At 37.4% G+C, this 14,109-nt stretch overlaps 1 protein-coding gene and 1 non-coding gene across 2 annotated transcripts; one reads left to right on the forward strand and one right to left on the reverse strand.

Annotated features, from left to right (window-relative positions):
* Positions 1–4,034: 4,034 nt before the first annotated feature.
* Trnar-ucu (transfer RNA arginine (anticodon UCU)) lies at positions 4,035–4,108 on the reverse strand. Its single transcript has one exon. It is a non-coding gene; the product is annotated as a tRNA-Arg (tRNA).
* A 6,027-nt stretch (positions 4,109–10,135) lies between these two features.
* On the forward strand, positions 10,136–14,109 carry LOC145767065 (uncharacterized). The gene is made up of 2 exons (XM_082578809.1): positions 10,136–10,187; positions 11,099–14,109. The coding sequence occupies exons 1-2, from the start codon at positions 10,137–10,139 to the stop codon at positions 12,539–12,541; spliced, it is 1,494 nt and encodes a 497-aa protein (XP_082434935.1). The 5' UTR covers position 10,136; the 3' UTR covers positions 12,542–14,109.

Consider the following 14,109-nt stretch of genomic DNA (forward strand, 5'->3'; position numbering starts at 1 on the left):
TAAGCAAAGCCGTGCTGTGCAACTTGTAATGCGTTGCAACATTGTAGCCTAGCCTATTTTGCAGATGTTTAGGCTATCGGTAATTTTCGTAATGTTTAAAATTCCGAAAACAAGTATGTGATCTGCTATTATGATGTCATCATGGAATATAGTTACAAACAGATTGGACTCTATCACGTGATTAAAACTGTGTTCACGATTTTTCTGTTATTCGGGAATTTGATTGTGAAAGGTAAATCAGATTTTGTACTATATTGCGTAATGGTATATCGCTTATTTTAGGTAAAGTACGAACTATTGTCTTTTTTTTCGTACCAGACAGCTCAGTGAGGAAAATAAAGATTTTACCGTGTATTCATAGCTTTTAGGAAGTTCTTTGCAATATGTTGTAGACGTATTAGGCTAAATGCATAAATCACAATAACAATATGCAATTAAACTTTAAGTAGGCTATTACATGACTTTGTTGATGTTTGGTTCAAAAACGTCTTTAAAATGTTTATCCCTGATATGATGCTCATAATGTGAATAATGACTTTTCTGACTGTATTTTGACCTAACATTACATCTTTGTGATTTTTGGTTGCAATGTTACATAAAAAATAATTTACGCAAGCATATCAACTTCATGAACATGAAATCAAAAACATTTGCAAAACAAAATAAACTATTTCACAAGTGTAGATTAGATACAAACGACCTGTTTAGCCCGATGCTGCGTCTATTGTATCTACACTTGTGAAATAGACAACAATCTTACAGCTAAAAGCGAAATTCAATATACAAAGTAAACTATGTTATCAGTGGAAAGTTACATATTTCTACTTGAATGGTTACGCAGTTAAGTTTTAAGCTTTTCACGGTAGCCACTTTAACAAGTAGAAATTCTGCCACTGAAGTTGATTAGAATGAAACCGCCAACCAATCAGAACATGTTATAAGAGGCTACCGTCCAATTGTGACCTTTCTAGCACTCAGCCAGAGAGTTAATGCTTGTTTTGAACTTTATTTGGTAATTACAGAAGAAAAAGAGCAATCGCAGTGGTGGGAATCGAACCCGCGTCAATGAAATAACTACTTTCTATCCCTAACCCTAACCCCTAAGCCAACCAGCTGACAGAAAATCCATCACTTGATTTGCTTTGTATTATCTTCTTTTCGCTCTTTTCACGTCATAGAAAACGTAGCTTATGATTGGTTGGCGGTGCATTCTAGTCAATTGCAGTGGCAGAATTTTTCCTTGTTAAAGTGGCTACCGCTTTTTACGGTGGTGCATTTCTAGAAATTTTTACTGCTTCAAACAATTGTTGACCCACAAATAGTGCTTGATGAAAACTGACTCTGCAGAATCAGCTACATGTCTTGTCGCTCCAAATTGTTTATTGATCGATGGGATCATTTTGACACAAGATAGTGGAGTTCTTGTAATTGTGGCACAATCATGTTCCTCAGCAGTCATGAAATATTTAGTTTGTTGTTACGACAGGGTAGTCTGCTCATGTTTAGTTAATGAGATATACAGAATTAATGGTTGATTTGCAGATAGGCTACCGTAATTCCGCCAATATAAGTTACGTAATCCATAAGGGAAATAATAAAAATAGCTTTGGAGGATACAACTCCAAGTTTAATAAATTCTGTTCCAGATAGTAAAAAGAAGAAAATCAAAATATTTTGTACACACAATTAAGACGGCTAAATTTATTACAAAATTTATTAAAAAATAAAGGCAGACCAAGAATGATTCGACATCAAACATCACAGGACAGTATCATCAAAAAGAGCCTAATTGACTTTGACCTACATTTAATTTAAGATTAACAATGTGCAGTGGCTTAGGGCATAACACGTACTTAGGGGTCAGACTCACACGGTCACACCATGGACTTCTAAATAGTAGTATCTGGACTGGAAACGCAGTGACCAACATGTGGCCAAACAGTTGGTACAACAGTTGGTACAACAGTTGGTACAACAGTTGGCCAACAGTAGGCCAACAGGGTTAGTTACTTGGCTGTTGGCCCACTGTTGTACCAACTGTTTGGCCACATGTTGGTCACTGCGTTTCCAGTCCAGATACTACTATTTAGAAGTCCATGGTCACACATTGTCACACTCATCATTCATCAGGGAGCCTAAAAAAGCGTTATTGTTTTGATGCTCTGAGAAACGTACCTTTGCCGATGAACTTAATTATAATTATAATTTATAAGATATTACATACATTTTTATTCTATTTGAATAAGGACTGATGATGATGATCCTCAGTAAAAGGTGAAATAGGCGGTAGAGGTTATTAGAAACTAGTAGCTGAATTTGATGTAATTTGTTCTGCTTGTTTTTTTGCTTGGCATTGAGCACTTTTTGTAGTATTAATAGTATTTATTGTTTAATATATTACATAGATAATTACAGTACTGTAGCCTATATTTAAATTTAACATTTATTTAATTTTCAATTAGCATTTTCAAAAGGCCATAAAACCATTTGGTGCGATAATATTCAGACCTATCCCCGATTCAGATAAATAATGCAAAGAAAGTTTTAAGAGCAAATATTTATTGGGACAGGAAATGCCATTGATAAGTTTACCAGTAGAGGTCTAGAAAGTAGAAATGTTATTTATATTGAAATCAAATGCAATCTAAGCAACTTACTCTCGTAACCGAAATTTCGATCAACTGGTAGCCTACAAGCGAATAAAAAAATATCAGTAACCTCTCAAGTAAATCAATCAATCAATCAATTAATCATTTTATTTTTCGTCATTAACTCGTCCGGGACGAAAGAGATACTAACTACAAAAATCGATATAAACTTACCAGCACGTTAACGAACGGGAAAAGGTGGCAAAACCTTGAAAGGTTTAAAACGTGCCTGAATGAAAAATTATGTAGTAGGCTATATATCAGTAGTTAGCACGGCCACAAAACCCAAAAAAACAAATAGTAAAAAATAAAACAAAAACAGAGAGAAGCACACATGTAGTAATGAATGATAGCCTAATGAAAAGTGTTGTGGATTGAATTTGCCAGTTCCAATATTGATGTGGATGAGCAGTCATAATAATAATAATAGGATGGAGAAAGAAAACCGGACATAAAAGAAACCCATCCTCAGGCAAAGCCCGTTTCAATGTGGCCCAGGAGAGCAGGTGTTGAGCTCTTTCTATGGTTAGACTGCACATCACACAGTAGCCTAAGACGATTGAGGTTTGATATCCAGTTTAAGTTATTGTTTCTTGTCCTGGTGGGTGATGGAATGGATGAGCTGGTAGATGATGATGTCCTGATGGTGTTGATGAAGCTCTCATCCCCTTTTGCGACGTGTCGTGTTGCTTATGAAGTACCGGTATTGCGGTATGACCCAATGTTAAACCCAATGTTACGAATGCTTGCTGGAACAACCTTTTATTTTCCTTAATTTTTAACTGGACCGAGGTCTGACAATTCAGCAGTGTGCTGATTTGCAGTGTTGTACGCGTCAATGAAATAAATTGACGGCGTCAGCGCGAATTGCCTAAAAACTTTACGGCGTAAAGTACTGCGTTAGCTCTTAAAGAAATTGACGGCGTCAGCGCTAATTTCTAGCGCTATTTTAGCCAGGGTTTCACAAAACGGAAGTATTCGACTTCTAACGAGTTTGGTTTTTAAGACTGTTTCGAGCTGCCAAAGACGATTTTGTCTTTTGTCAACTCAGATTAACCTAGGATACGATAAACAAACTTGAAACTGCATAATTGGATAGACGAAGAGCTGCCACACAAAAAGATTGTTTATTGTTATCAGCCTGAAAGTCAAAACGTCAAACAAAATTTAACGCTCATTGTGAAACGAGATTTTCCATGCAAACGAAAAATGACGCATAGCGCTTGACGCTTAAAATCGGCAAAATAGTTGGCGGCGCTATCACTTCCGTCAACTAAAAAATAAACTGACGGCGCGAGCCTCAGCGTTAACAAAAAGTTGACGCCGTCAACGTACAACACAGCTGATTTGTTACAAAATTAAGAAAAAATTTCATGCACAAAAATGCATCCCTGCCGGGACTCGAACCCGGAACCTCTGGATTAGAAGTCCAGCGCGCTAATCCATTGCGCCACAGAGACAACGCACAACAACTGGTAAAACTTTGTTACTTAAACATTTGTATATTTGCAGTCTACAGAAAGCGACAAAATCTAAGTTTTTTCTTATTTTTTCATTAATTTTATTTGCATCAAGCCAATGATCCTGTTTACTATCAAACAACAACACAAGCAAACACTAGTAATAATTACAATAACCATGCAATAACTCAATTTTACCAGATAATGCTGCTGCGGAAAGTTGGCAAGAAGTCAACTTTGAATCATCAAATGTAGCATTTTGTGTTACAAAGATTTATTTCTTGGTTTATGAAATTGTATTTTATAACTAAATTTGAGATTATTGTAGCCTTAACAAAAACTCCTAAGACTATAATAAGTCAAAATACAGGGCGTTTTAACCCTTTGCTTTTCGACGTTTTTTTGGAAGTTAACTGCTCAAGGGGGGGGCCGTTTTTGGATCAAATTCAATCAGCTGTTACGTGTTATCCGCTGATGCTATTTCAACAGAAGTTTCACTGGTGTGAAAGCAAATCATTTGTCCATAAGTTTGAAAAGTCATTATTTCACTTGATATTTCAATTTTTGCAAAGGTACCCAAAAACGACAATTTTGATTTAACTTGCCGCTATTTAATTACCGTGCTAATCCGATTTCATGCATAAACTTCTGAATAACAAAGAGCTCGATCGAACGCACGAAGTGTGTGTGCGGTGTGCCGAATCATTGCATTGATTAGAATTTACCACTTGCGAGCAAATCTTATTGTAAGCTACTCACTGATTCTAAAATAGTTACAATCAGAGTAACATTGTTACACGAATTTGAAAAAAAAAAAAACTGCGTTTGTTGTCTTACATTTTTATCCTAAACTAATGCATTCCGAAACTCACGGCTAGCTTCTAGTTTTATGGAACCAAATTTTCTCATAAGTAACACCTTAGTCTGCTTGAATAGCTGTTTACATCTTCGTTTGTGTATTTTAGGTCTACAATTGAGTTTGTAGTATGAATATTTTTAGTAGAGAGAAGACAATTGAACAAGTTGTTGAAATTATCTGAAATTTCTAAGTTCAAATTAGGTGCTTTTGAAATTGTAGATTTGTGTCAAGTCGCAACACAAATATCATGCAGGCCACATCATAAGTCATTTCGCTTACGGGTGTTTATAAACATGAATTATAAATTACATCCACAAAAAATACAGCATTTACATCAACAAAGCTAAGTTCGAAGCTCACTTTTTATTGAAGATTGTGTCAATCAATTTGAAATAACATTTTTAGTCCGCCAGCGTCGAAACAATGCAACAGCGAATTGAGGAACATGCGTAAACAAAGGAAATGTGAAATAACCCACAGTCAGCAAATCTACATAAATTTAACGTTTACAAATGTTGAATCAATGTAAAAGGACTGGATTGCTGACTGGGTCCTTATTGTTTGAAGCACAAAAAATACGCGTAAAGGCGACAACATCAGCAAGGCAGCGATTATGTTTCTGGCCAAAAAAAAATTAATTTTTGACTTCAAAGATAAAAATGATTATAACGAAGCTTCAAAGTTTGTCGTAAAAAAAAAATTGCAGAGATACAATAAACATAATCATTTTGTGCCAGATTGTTTCTATAACTTTATATTGAGAAATGAAACATAGTAACTTTAGCGGGTTTAGCATACTTTATTTCACACAAAATATAACATAATTAAAATAAAATAAACTCAAACGTTTTCGACACGTACATGTGTCCTCATCAGGAATTAAATCTGCAATACATAAAATGAAAATCGTAAGATAAATTTGACTATGCACTGTAACTGTAACGACACTCTGGACTGAAAGCACAAACTGAACAAATGATACGAGAATGAATCATTCTCGTATCATTCTCGTATCATTTGTTCAGTTTGTGCTTTCAGTCCAGAGTGTCGTTACAGTTACAGTGCATAGTCAAATTTATCTTACGATTTTCATTTTATGTATTGCAGATTTAATTCCTGATGAGGACACATGTGCGTGTCGAAAACGTTTGAGTTTAGAAATTTGTTTTGTGATTTTGCTGATGACATTTTACAATATCCGAGAAAAAAAATAATAATGATGAATTATTTTACAAAACCGTGGTTTGCAAGCGCTTCACAAAAAATTGTTGGGGGAAAATTTACTATTAGACGTAAAATGTTTGTAAAAGAAAATTGTCGGTTTACGTATTTATAATTTTTATTGCGCTGTTATCGAATTATAAACTGCCTGTATTGTCTACCTTTGTGGTTGCCGACCAGCTTAGACCAGCATGCAAACTACGCGTTTTTGGTATTTGCATCATGTTATGATTCTTGAAAATTTCCCACAAGGTCTTTATTTTCATCGTGATATTTTTGTGCCTTTTCTGTCCTAAACTTGAAGTCATTGTGAAGCACAATCCACATCGGTTTTTAGACTCAGTCTTCATTGAAAATCTTTTGTGTGGTGCATCATTTCAAGTAGTGTCTTCCCCTAAACTGTTACACAAACCGCCCAGAACCAGGTTGATTATTATGTATCTTACAGCCGTTGAGAGCCCGTTATTGTATGTGTGGAATTATTACTGTAGATGTCTGACTAAATTCATGCCAAAGTCGAGCAAATTCTGCTTTCGGGATCCTTGCCGTTATTCACTGTATTTTTTGTTGATAAGTTTAGGCAGCATTTATCCAAGATAAATGAAGACATCGGTATTGTTCGTCACTTAGATTTAGTTTTCTCAGCATTGTTTATTCATTCTTTGATCCACTAGTTTGTCTCACTTTTGGTATAATCGGATCGTTTATAAATGGCGGGTCTTCACAATAACCGGCCTCTTATACTGTACATTGGCGCAACGTATTCAGATGTTGAATCAATGATCAAGAAAGCTGATTTGTTTTTTGTCTAATGTGACGCCTAACTTTATGCCTTATCTACATTATAAAATATTTTGTAATGTAGATGAGGCATTATCATCTTTATTTTGCGCTCTTTGGAACAACACACAGTGCACGGTGAAACAAAAATGCAGGACATGAGAACAAGTAGGCGACATAAAGCAGGGAAGGGGCATGTAGCCATCGAGTTAGCTGCTACGTGTAAATGGAGCCTATCTCATAATTTTGAGTATATCTCACAATTACTGTTTGCAAAAACGCTATTTCTTCGGCTTCTCCCAAAAGCATTTGCAGTCATACATTTCCGCAATTGCAATGCTTGTCAATGAGAGTATTTCCATAGAACGTTTATTTCGAAACCAGGTGTTCGTGCCTTTACCCAAGATTTCTTATTGTAACGTTTTTTATTTGTCAATAAATATTATCTGCTTGAAACAACTGTTTTGAATAGTTTGTGGCCTACATAGCCTACTATTTTGATCGTGGATTGCTATTCTTCTTTGTAGAGCTGATAACGCAAAAAACGTTTGCTATTATTTTTTCTAATTAACAGCTTTGTGATCACTGGCTTTTCTTTTGTAGCATAAGAAATAACGCGCTTTGTATTATTGAGGTCAAACCAAACAAAGGAAAACAAGAGGATGTTTCTCTCTGCTCGCGCATATCGATGCACGAAGCAATTACGAGCTTATGGCTTGTTATCGCAATGTAATCCATTTCACGCTTTGCTGGAAGTTAGCTAGAAATAGCAAAAATTCACCAAAATCTTGAATTTACAAGAAAACTACACAACTGTTAGCATCAAATTTAATATCATCAGATCCGCCTGGCAATTTTAGGAAAAGTCAAGAAAAACCAAGTGCATGGCGTTACTGTGCTTCAAATAATCAAAGGAAATATGAGGGGGGGCCAAATCTGGCCTCCCTTTGAGGAGCAAAGTGTAGATTTTTCGGTACCCGGTCAATTGGTCGAAAGACATTTGGTCGACAGTCATTTGGTCGACAGACATTTGGTCGACAGGACGTTTGGTCGACAGACAATTGGTCGACAAGACATTTGGTCGACAGGACATTTGGTCGACAGACATTTGGTCGACAGGACATTTGGTCGACAGACATTTGGTCGACAGGACGTTTGGTCGACAGACATTTGGTCGACAAGACATTTGGTCGACAAGACATTTGGTCGACAGGACATTTGGTCGAAAGAACGATTCATTTTAGGGTTAACTAATACCCTAACCTAACCTTAACCCTAACTCTAACCCAAATGTCCTGTCGACCAAATGTCTTGTCGACCAAATGTCTTGTCGACCAAATGTCTGTCGACCAAATGTCTTGTCGACCAAATGTCTGTCGACCAAATGTCTTGTCGACCAAATGTCTTGTCGACCAAATGTCCTGTCGACCAAATGTCTGTCGACCAATTGTCTGTCGACCAAACGTCCTGTCGACCAAATGTCTGTCGACCAATTGACTGTCGACCAAATGTCTTTCGACCAATCGACCGGCCACCGATTTTTCAATATATAAGATCAAATAGAACATAAAATATCAAAACTTTCTGAAGTGGAGTTGAGTGCCGAGTAATAACGTAGACTAGGTATAGGCCTATAGATTGTAGGCCTACTGCATTAGTAGTGATTTAGCCATTCTAAATCAGTTTTTTCTTTACTTCAGCCTAGCGGGTTTCTTTAGCTTTCAAGGATGAATTACTACACCATATCTTGTTTTCTAGGAATGGCAATTCCTTTTCATCCGCAAGCTTCGGTAGGATCACTGGGCTCTTTGAAGTATGAAAAAGAGTTTAAACACAATGGCAAGTTATTTTTATTTTGGTTTGAATTTAGACCTGTAAGCCTGGGAAATCTCAATAACGGAAAAATTTTCAACTATATAAGCTAAGGCTATTGTTGTTTTGACCCTCTGCAGAAAGACGTCACTTCGTGGAGTAATTGATCAAAATTCAACTTTTGTTAAAAGTAAACTTACCGTCTATCTAAATGACCATTCACAATTGTTCTCATAATTGCATGGGTAGGCTATTTGTGCCAAACCTCAAATTTGCAGATTATGAGGATGAAGACCATTAGGCTACAGCAGCTGTCCAAACTTACAAAAATCGTTTCAGCATGTTCCGTTTACATGAATGCAGTTATATGACGTTAACAAACGTTTATTTCTTGCAAGGTTCCTCTCAATTATTTTAACATTGCTTATTTTTGCATTGCTTTTGTAGATATAGCGTCTGTAGACATTGAACTAATATGGTATAGCCTGCTACTGCTTTTTTTTTGAGACTAATACAATAGAACCAGGGCGTGAGAGAATAATTTGGGCCCGGTACCAATGAAAGCTTTGGGTCCCAAATCAAGATACTTCTGAGAAAAACTCACCATATTCAACAAAAACAAATTTATTTTTTCAAGTTTCCTGGCTCTTTGGACACGTTACGGGCCACTAAAATCACCCAAGGCCCTGGTCCAAAAGTACCCCCCGGGCCCCCCTGTCAACGCTATTGAGTAAAACTATTCAGTTTGAATATAATCAGCAGACGGCTTTAGAATGGTAAAAACAATTTATGATTTTCAAAAGCCAAAGATAAGACACCAAGAAAGGCTGCATTGGTGTTCACGGCATCGTGGTTTGTATGGGGGGATTGGGAGCAATTCTCCCCTTTCAAGACCCATATCAGCTACTTCTCTGGTTTGAAAATTACAGACCAAACCACATCTTCATCGTTCCATGCTACATTTTAATACATTAAAATAAACGCAAATCAAATAAACGGTTTAACAAGAAATTCTAAACCGTTGCTTCAGTTGTCCAACAGTTCATACCAGAATAAAAAAATTGGGAAAACTATTATATTTTTATCTTTACTTGGCGAGCTACCGTATGTGCAGTTAGTTGCTATGATCTTGAAAGAATTGCCAATCTCCATTTCATACAACAACAACAACTTACGGTAGGCTATATTGGCAGATGTTGACCTGCTTAGAATGTTGCAGCACAATCTTGAGTGCACTGTCTCATGCGACACTAACCGATATACGACGTGTCTACAGAACAATTGAATTGTGGAGGTCCTCTTGAAGCCACACATGCTGCTACCACTATTCACATACCCCAGACAACTCAACCAGGTATGACTATATACTGTGAATGGGTCATCCGAGCACAACATCCCAGTTGGAAGGTAAGTTACTCATATAAGCTGCTCAAATTGGTTAGCACTTGTAGGCTACCTCGTTTATACTTTTCATGTCTACACTTGAGTTTACCTTCAATGCGGCACCGTAGCTACAACAACACCTATGTCGCAGCCAATCCAGATTCAGTCTGGATCAGGCAGTTCACAGCTACGTATGGTCCGCTAATGCTAACATTTTCGAGTGTTGTGTGAGCTTTGCTGAGGACAGAGCCATGCTAATTTCCACCTACGCCCGGTTAATATTACCGATTTCTCTTTTGCGTGTTTTCCAGCACCTTCTGACGATCCCGCAAAGGGTGAAACAGGCTGTAAAGGTTACTTTGATAATAGTGGTTCAATTGACTAACATTGTGACTATATATCTAGTGGTGAAAGCTTTCTTTGGCTTCGACATTCAAAGGGGCGCTGGTTCGGCACGCTCTAGCATATGCGTCTGTATCCTCAGCAAACACTGTCTGAAAATCGGCACGAAGATTTGCTTCCTTGCTTTCTTTTATACTTACAGTAAACTAAAATCTAAATCCTCAACTACCTGGCACAAGCCTGGATACGACTACATACGTACAGTAGCGGATCCAAAGGAGTGCGATCTTCGCTAACACACAGAAAAGTAACTTCATGTACGTGGGCATAATCGCTGCAGGAAAGGCGACTGAGGGAAAGGAAGTGGTCACCCTACTATCTTTAGTGCCGAAGGCTTAGTACAATGAGAACCTTATCTTCTCATACCCAACACTAACACTTGAATCAAGTATGGGACCACCTTTACCTTTTACACATCATTGTGTTTTGTTGAAATGCCCACCCCCAAGGGTGCTTGCTGGGTCCGCCCCTGGATTCGTATAATTAGTTCCTTCGGTTTGTACTATATAACGAAAAAAATTCATATGTTTTAGATTGGACTTGCTGCCGTTGAGATTCTTTATTTGTTTTTTCAAAAAGACGTTTTCGACATTGATGTGTACGATGGATCTACGTCAAAAGACCAGAAGCTCTGGCACGGTCGAGAGTTTGACACCATGCAGCGTATTTACCTCAACCCCCTGACGTCATCTACTGATACGTTATTCATCAATTACACCGCGACAGGTGGTTCGCCGTCTATAGAAATGAAATTGATTTATTATTTATGTGGTGGCTTGGTCCAAAACGAAATGGAAATTGCAAGTCCTATTTTCGACGCAAAGACAACTTATGAAGTTCCAATATTTCTTCAATGCAATTGGGTGATTGAAAAACCACAGAATGCTTATTTTGGTTACATACATTTACACAATATTGACCTGCCCTATTGTGACGTTCTTTCTGTGACCGTGATAGATGGAGATTTGATTTATTTAGAAGGAGAAGATGATACGTTAATTCATCCCACCAAGAATTTTACGTCTCCAGAAGATAAAGAATTTTCAAGAGAACGCGAGACCATGAGAGCCAGCATCCGCTCCGAAGATAACAAACTGAATTTCAGCGAGATCCCTGCAACGTCTGAAGCAAACCAAACAATTTTGGCTGAAACCAAAGATCACGTTTTAAACAAAACTAATGAGCTAAATAAACATCAAATGACAATTTGCAACCGAAGTAATGGAGGTATTGCATTTAACGGCTCCATGGCTTTGTTAAACTTTAGCATGTTCTTTCCTCAGAAAAAGTACGGTTTTCATGCTATTTTTGTTCCTGTACGTAAACCCAAAGTTTCCGATGTAGATAGAACACCCTGGTACTTCAATTACGCCACGATTGCCATATATTGCCCTGTAGGTTTAATTTGTGGAATTATTATAATTTATGCGCAGACAAAACGTGGCACACCGACCACTGTGACGGTCGTTGCGTCACGAAATATACCTAGTTGTCACTCAACTGATTCTCATTCGTCAAACTCCGAAAGCTGTATGTGCATGCCAGTAACAAAACCGAAGTCTATTATGAAACGTTTTGGTAATAACATTGATACGTCTAAGGCAGATTGCGTGACATTTATCAAAAACAACAATTCTTATTCTTCAACTGTGGCGCACATGCAATCTGCCGTAAACGATGAAGCATCTTCTGAAGTTACTTTGAGACAGAACTTGGAAGTAAATAACGAAATCAATAATGATACATTGCAAGATTCTTTGCCTAGAACAAATACACAACTGCCAAAAGAATCTATTGGCAAATCGTCACGTCTACCTCCAATTGAAGAAAAGTGTGAATTATTGACTGATACAAACGACTATACTCTTGTCCGTGAATTGTTTGAAAATGATAAAGAGTTACCATTAGCCAACTCCTCCGAAGTTCAGCCAAAATCTTGTAAGTCGGTGAATTTTGTAACTGCAGTTGCCGACTGAGCTCCGTACGAGCATCTCAAATTTGCTTTGAACTGTACGGTCATTGGTCAATGAGTCGTATGCGAACCAGTACGGTCGCAGGGATGGAGACAGGTGTCACGTTCCAACTTCTGACAAACAGACCTCACATTGCTCCTAGAACAATTCTTCAACTTATTGGTGCCTTGTGCGGTTGGATGTATTGGCACCACGGCGATCTCGAGCACAAAGTAATGGCGAAAAGCGGTTATTGCTCGTTTTGTCTTGATTTTTGTGAACAGTGGGCCTATGGCATCTTCCATTATTATCTAAATCACTCTGAAGCATAGCGCAGAATGGTGATAAAATGGTGTGGAGTCTTTTAAAGCTGTATAAACAATACGTGCTTGCATTCGGCTTATGTGTGCTTGAAACAAAAATCTTTCGCTTTGACTTGAAATTCTACGACGTGATTGCGACCTTGCGACCAATGTGATTACACAGCTTGCGACCAATTTTATTGTTTCTTTTCCTGGTTGTTTCAAGTTTGCATTGTATTATTTTCAGTGATGTACGCGCATACAAAAAATATTGATGCTGTCAGCGTAAACACAAACGTTCAAAAAACCATACGCCGTATGCGTCAACGTAACTTGTAAAAAAAAGTTGGCGGCGTCAGCCCATACACTAGCGTAAACTCATTTTGTTTGTTAGGTGCCAAACATTCACACGGTATAAACCACTCGAAACAAACAAGTTTTATTTTGAATTTCCACGAAGAAACACAAGCATCTGAAAGTGTTCATCTGACATTTTGCTGCGTTTTGGTTTCAATATGTCTTTGCCCATTGAAAACATTCTTTCAACTGCAGCGCTGGAAGGTATTGGCGTGTTGTAGCGAAGAAAAGACATTAATAAGTATACGTTGACGCTATGCGCTAAAAAACGCGAAAACTTTACGGCGTAGCCTCAAGCGACAACTATCTAAAAAAAATGTGGCCGTAAGCGTTAGCGTAAACAAAAAGTCTACGTCGCAAATCTACGGCGTAGAATTTGCGGCGCAGGTACGTACATCTCTGATTATTTTGTACTCAACTGCTTTATCATCCTCAATTTCGCACTTCTGTCTACACCTATTCATCAGATGCTAGAAAATATTCGAGGCTTTAGTTACAAATGATGTTTTATGAGGAATGAATTGTGATATGTTTTGTTGCATGGATTGGACTAGCTGCATGTTTAAAGGCGATTTTTGTAGCAAATGAAAGTAATTGCAAGCTTTCTGCTATTGGTAGTAACGAAAGACCATGAATGATGTGGTCAGAACGTTGACAATTATGTTATTGATATTACAAACATCATTTTCAAAGTTGCTGGTTTTAAGTTTTTTCTCTCTCTCTTTCTCTTTCTGAGAGGTTTTAAAGTTGTTCCTTTATATTGTTTTATGAGTTTAGTACATATTTGTTGTTTAAATGAAATTTGAACTTTGCGCAGCTCACAATGCACGTTGTATTATTGTGCAAGCTGAGTTAGTACAACATAAAAGCTCATAGTATTTTCTATTCGTGCGCTTTTACTGTATGTTTTCAATATTATTTAATGAGCTACAT

Source organism: Aplidium turbinatum, chromosome 3, assembly GCF_918807975.1.
Source record: "Aplidium turbinatum chromosome 3, kaAplTurb1.1, whole genome shotgun sequence".
Taxonomy (NCBI): domain Eukaryota; kingdom Metazoa; phylum Chordata; class Ascidiacea; order Aplousobranchia; family Polyclinidae; genus Aplidium; species Aplidium turbinatum.

What these genes read in the sequence shown, in the direction of transcription:
- LOC145767065 (XM_082578809.1), top strand. Translation starts at nt 10,137, where the DNA reads ATGACTATATACTGTGAATGGGTCATCCGAGCACAACATCCCAGTTGG. An exon ending in CACAACATCCCAGTTGGAAG is followed by an intron (nt 10,188 to 11,098) that starts GTAAGTTACTCA and finishes CATATGTTTTAG; the next exon opens with ATTGGACTTGCTGCCGTTGA.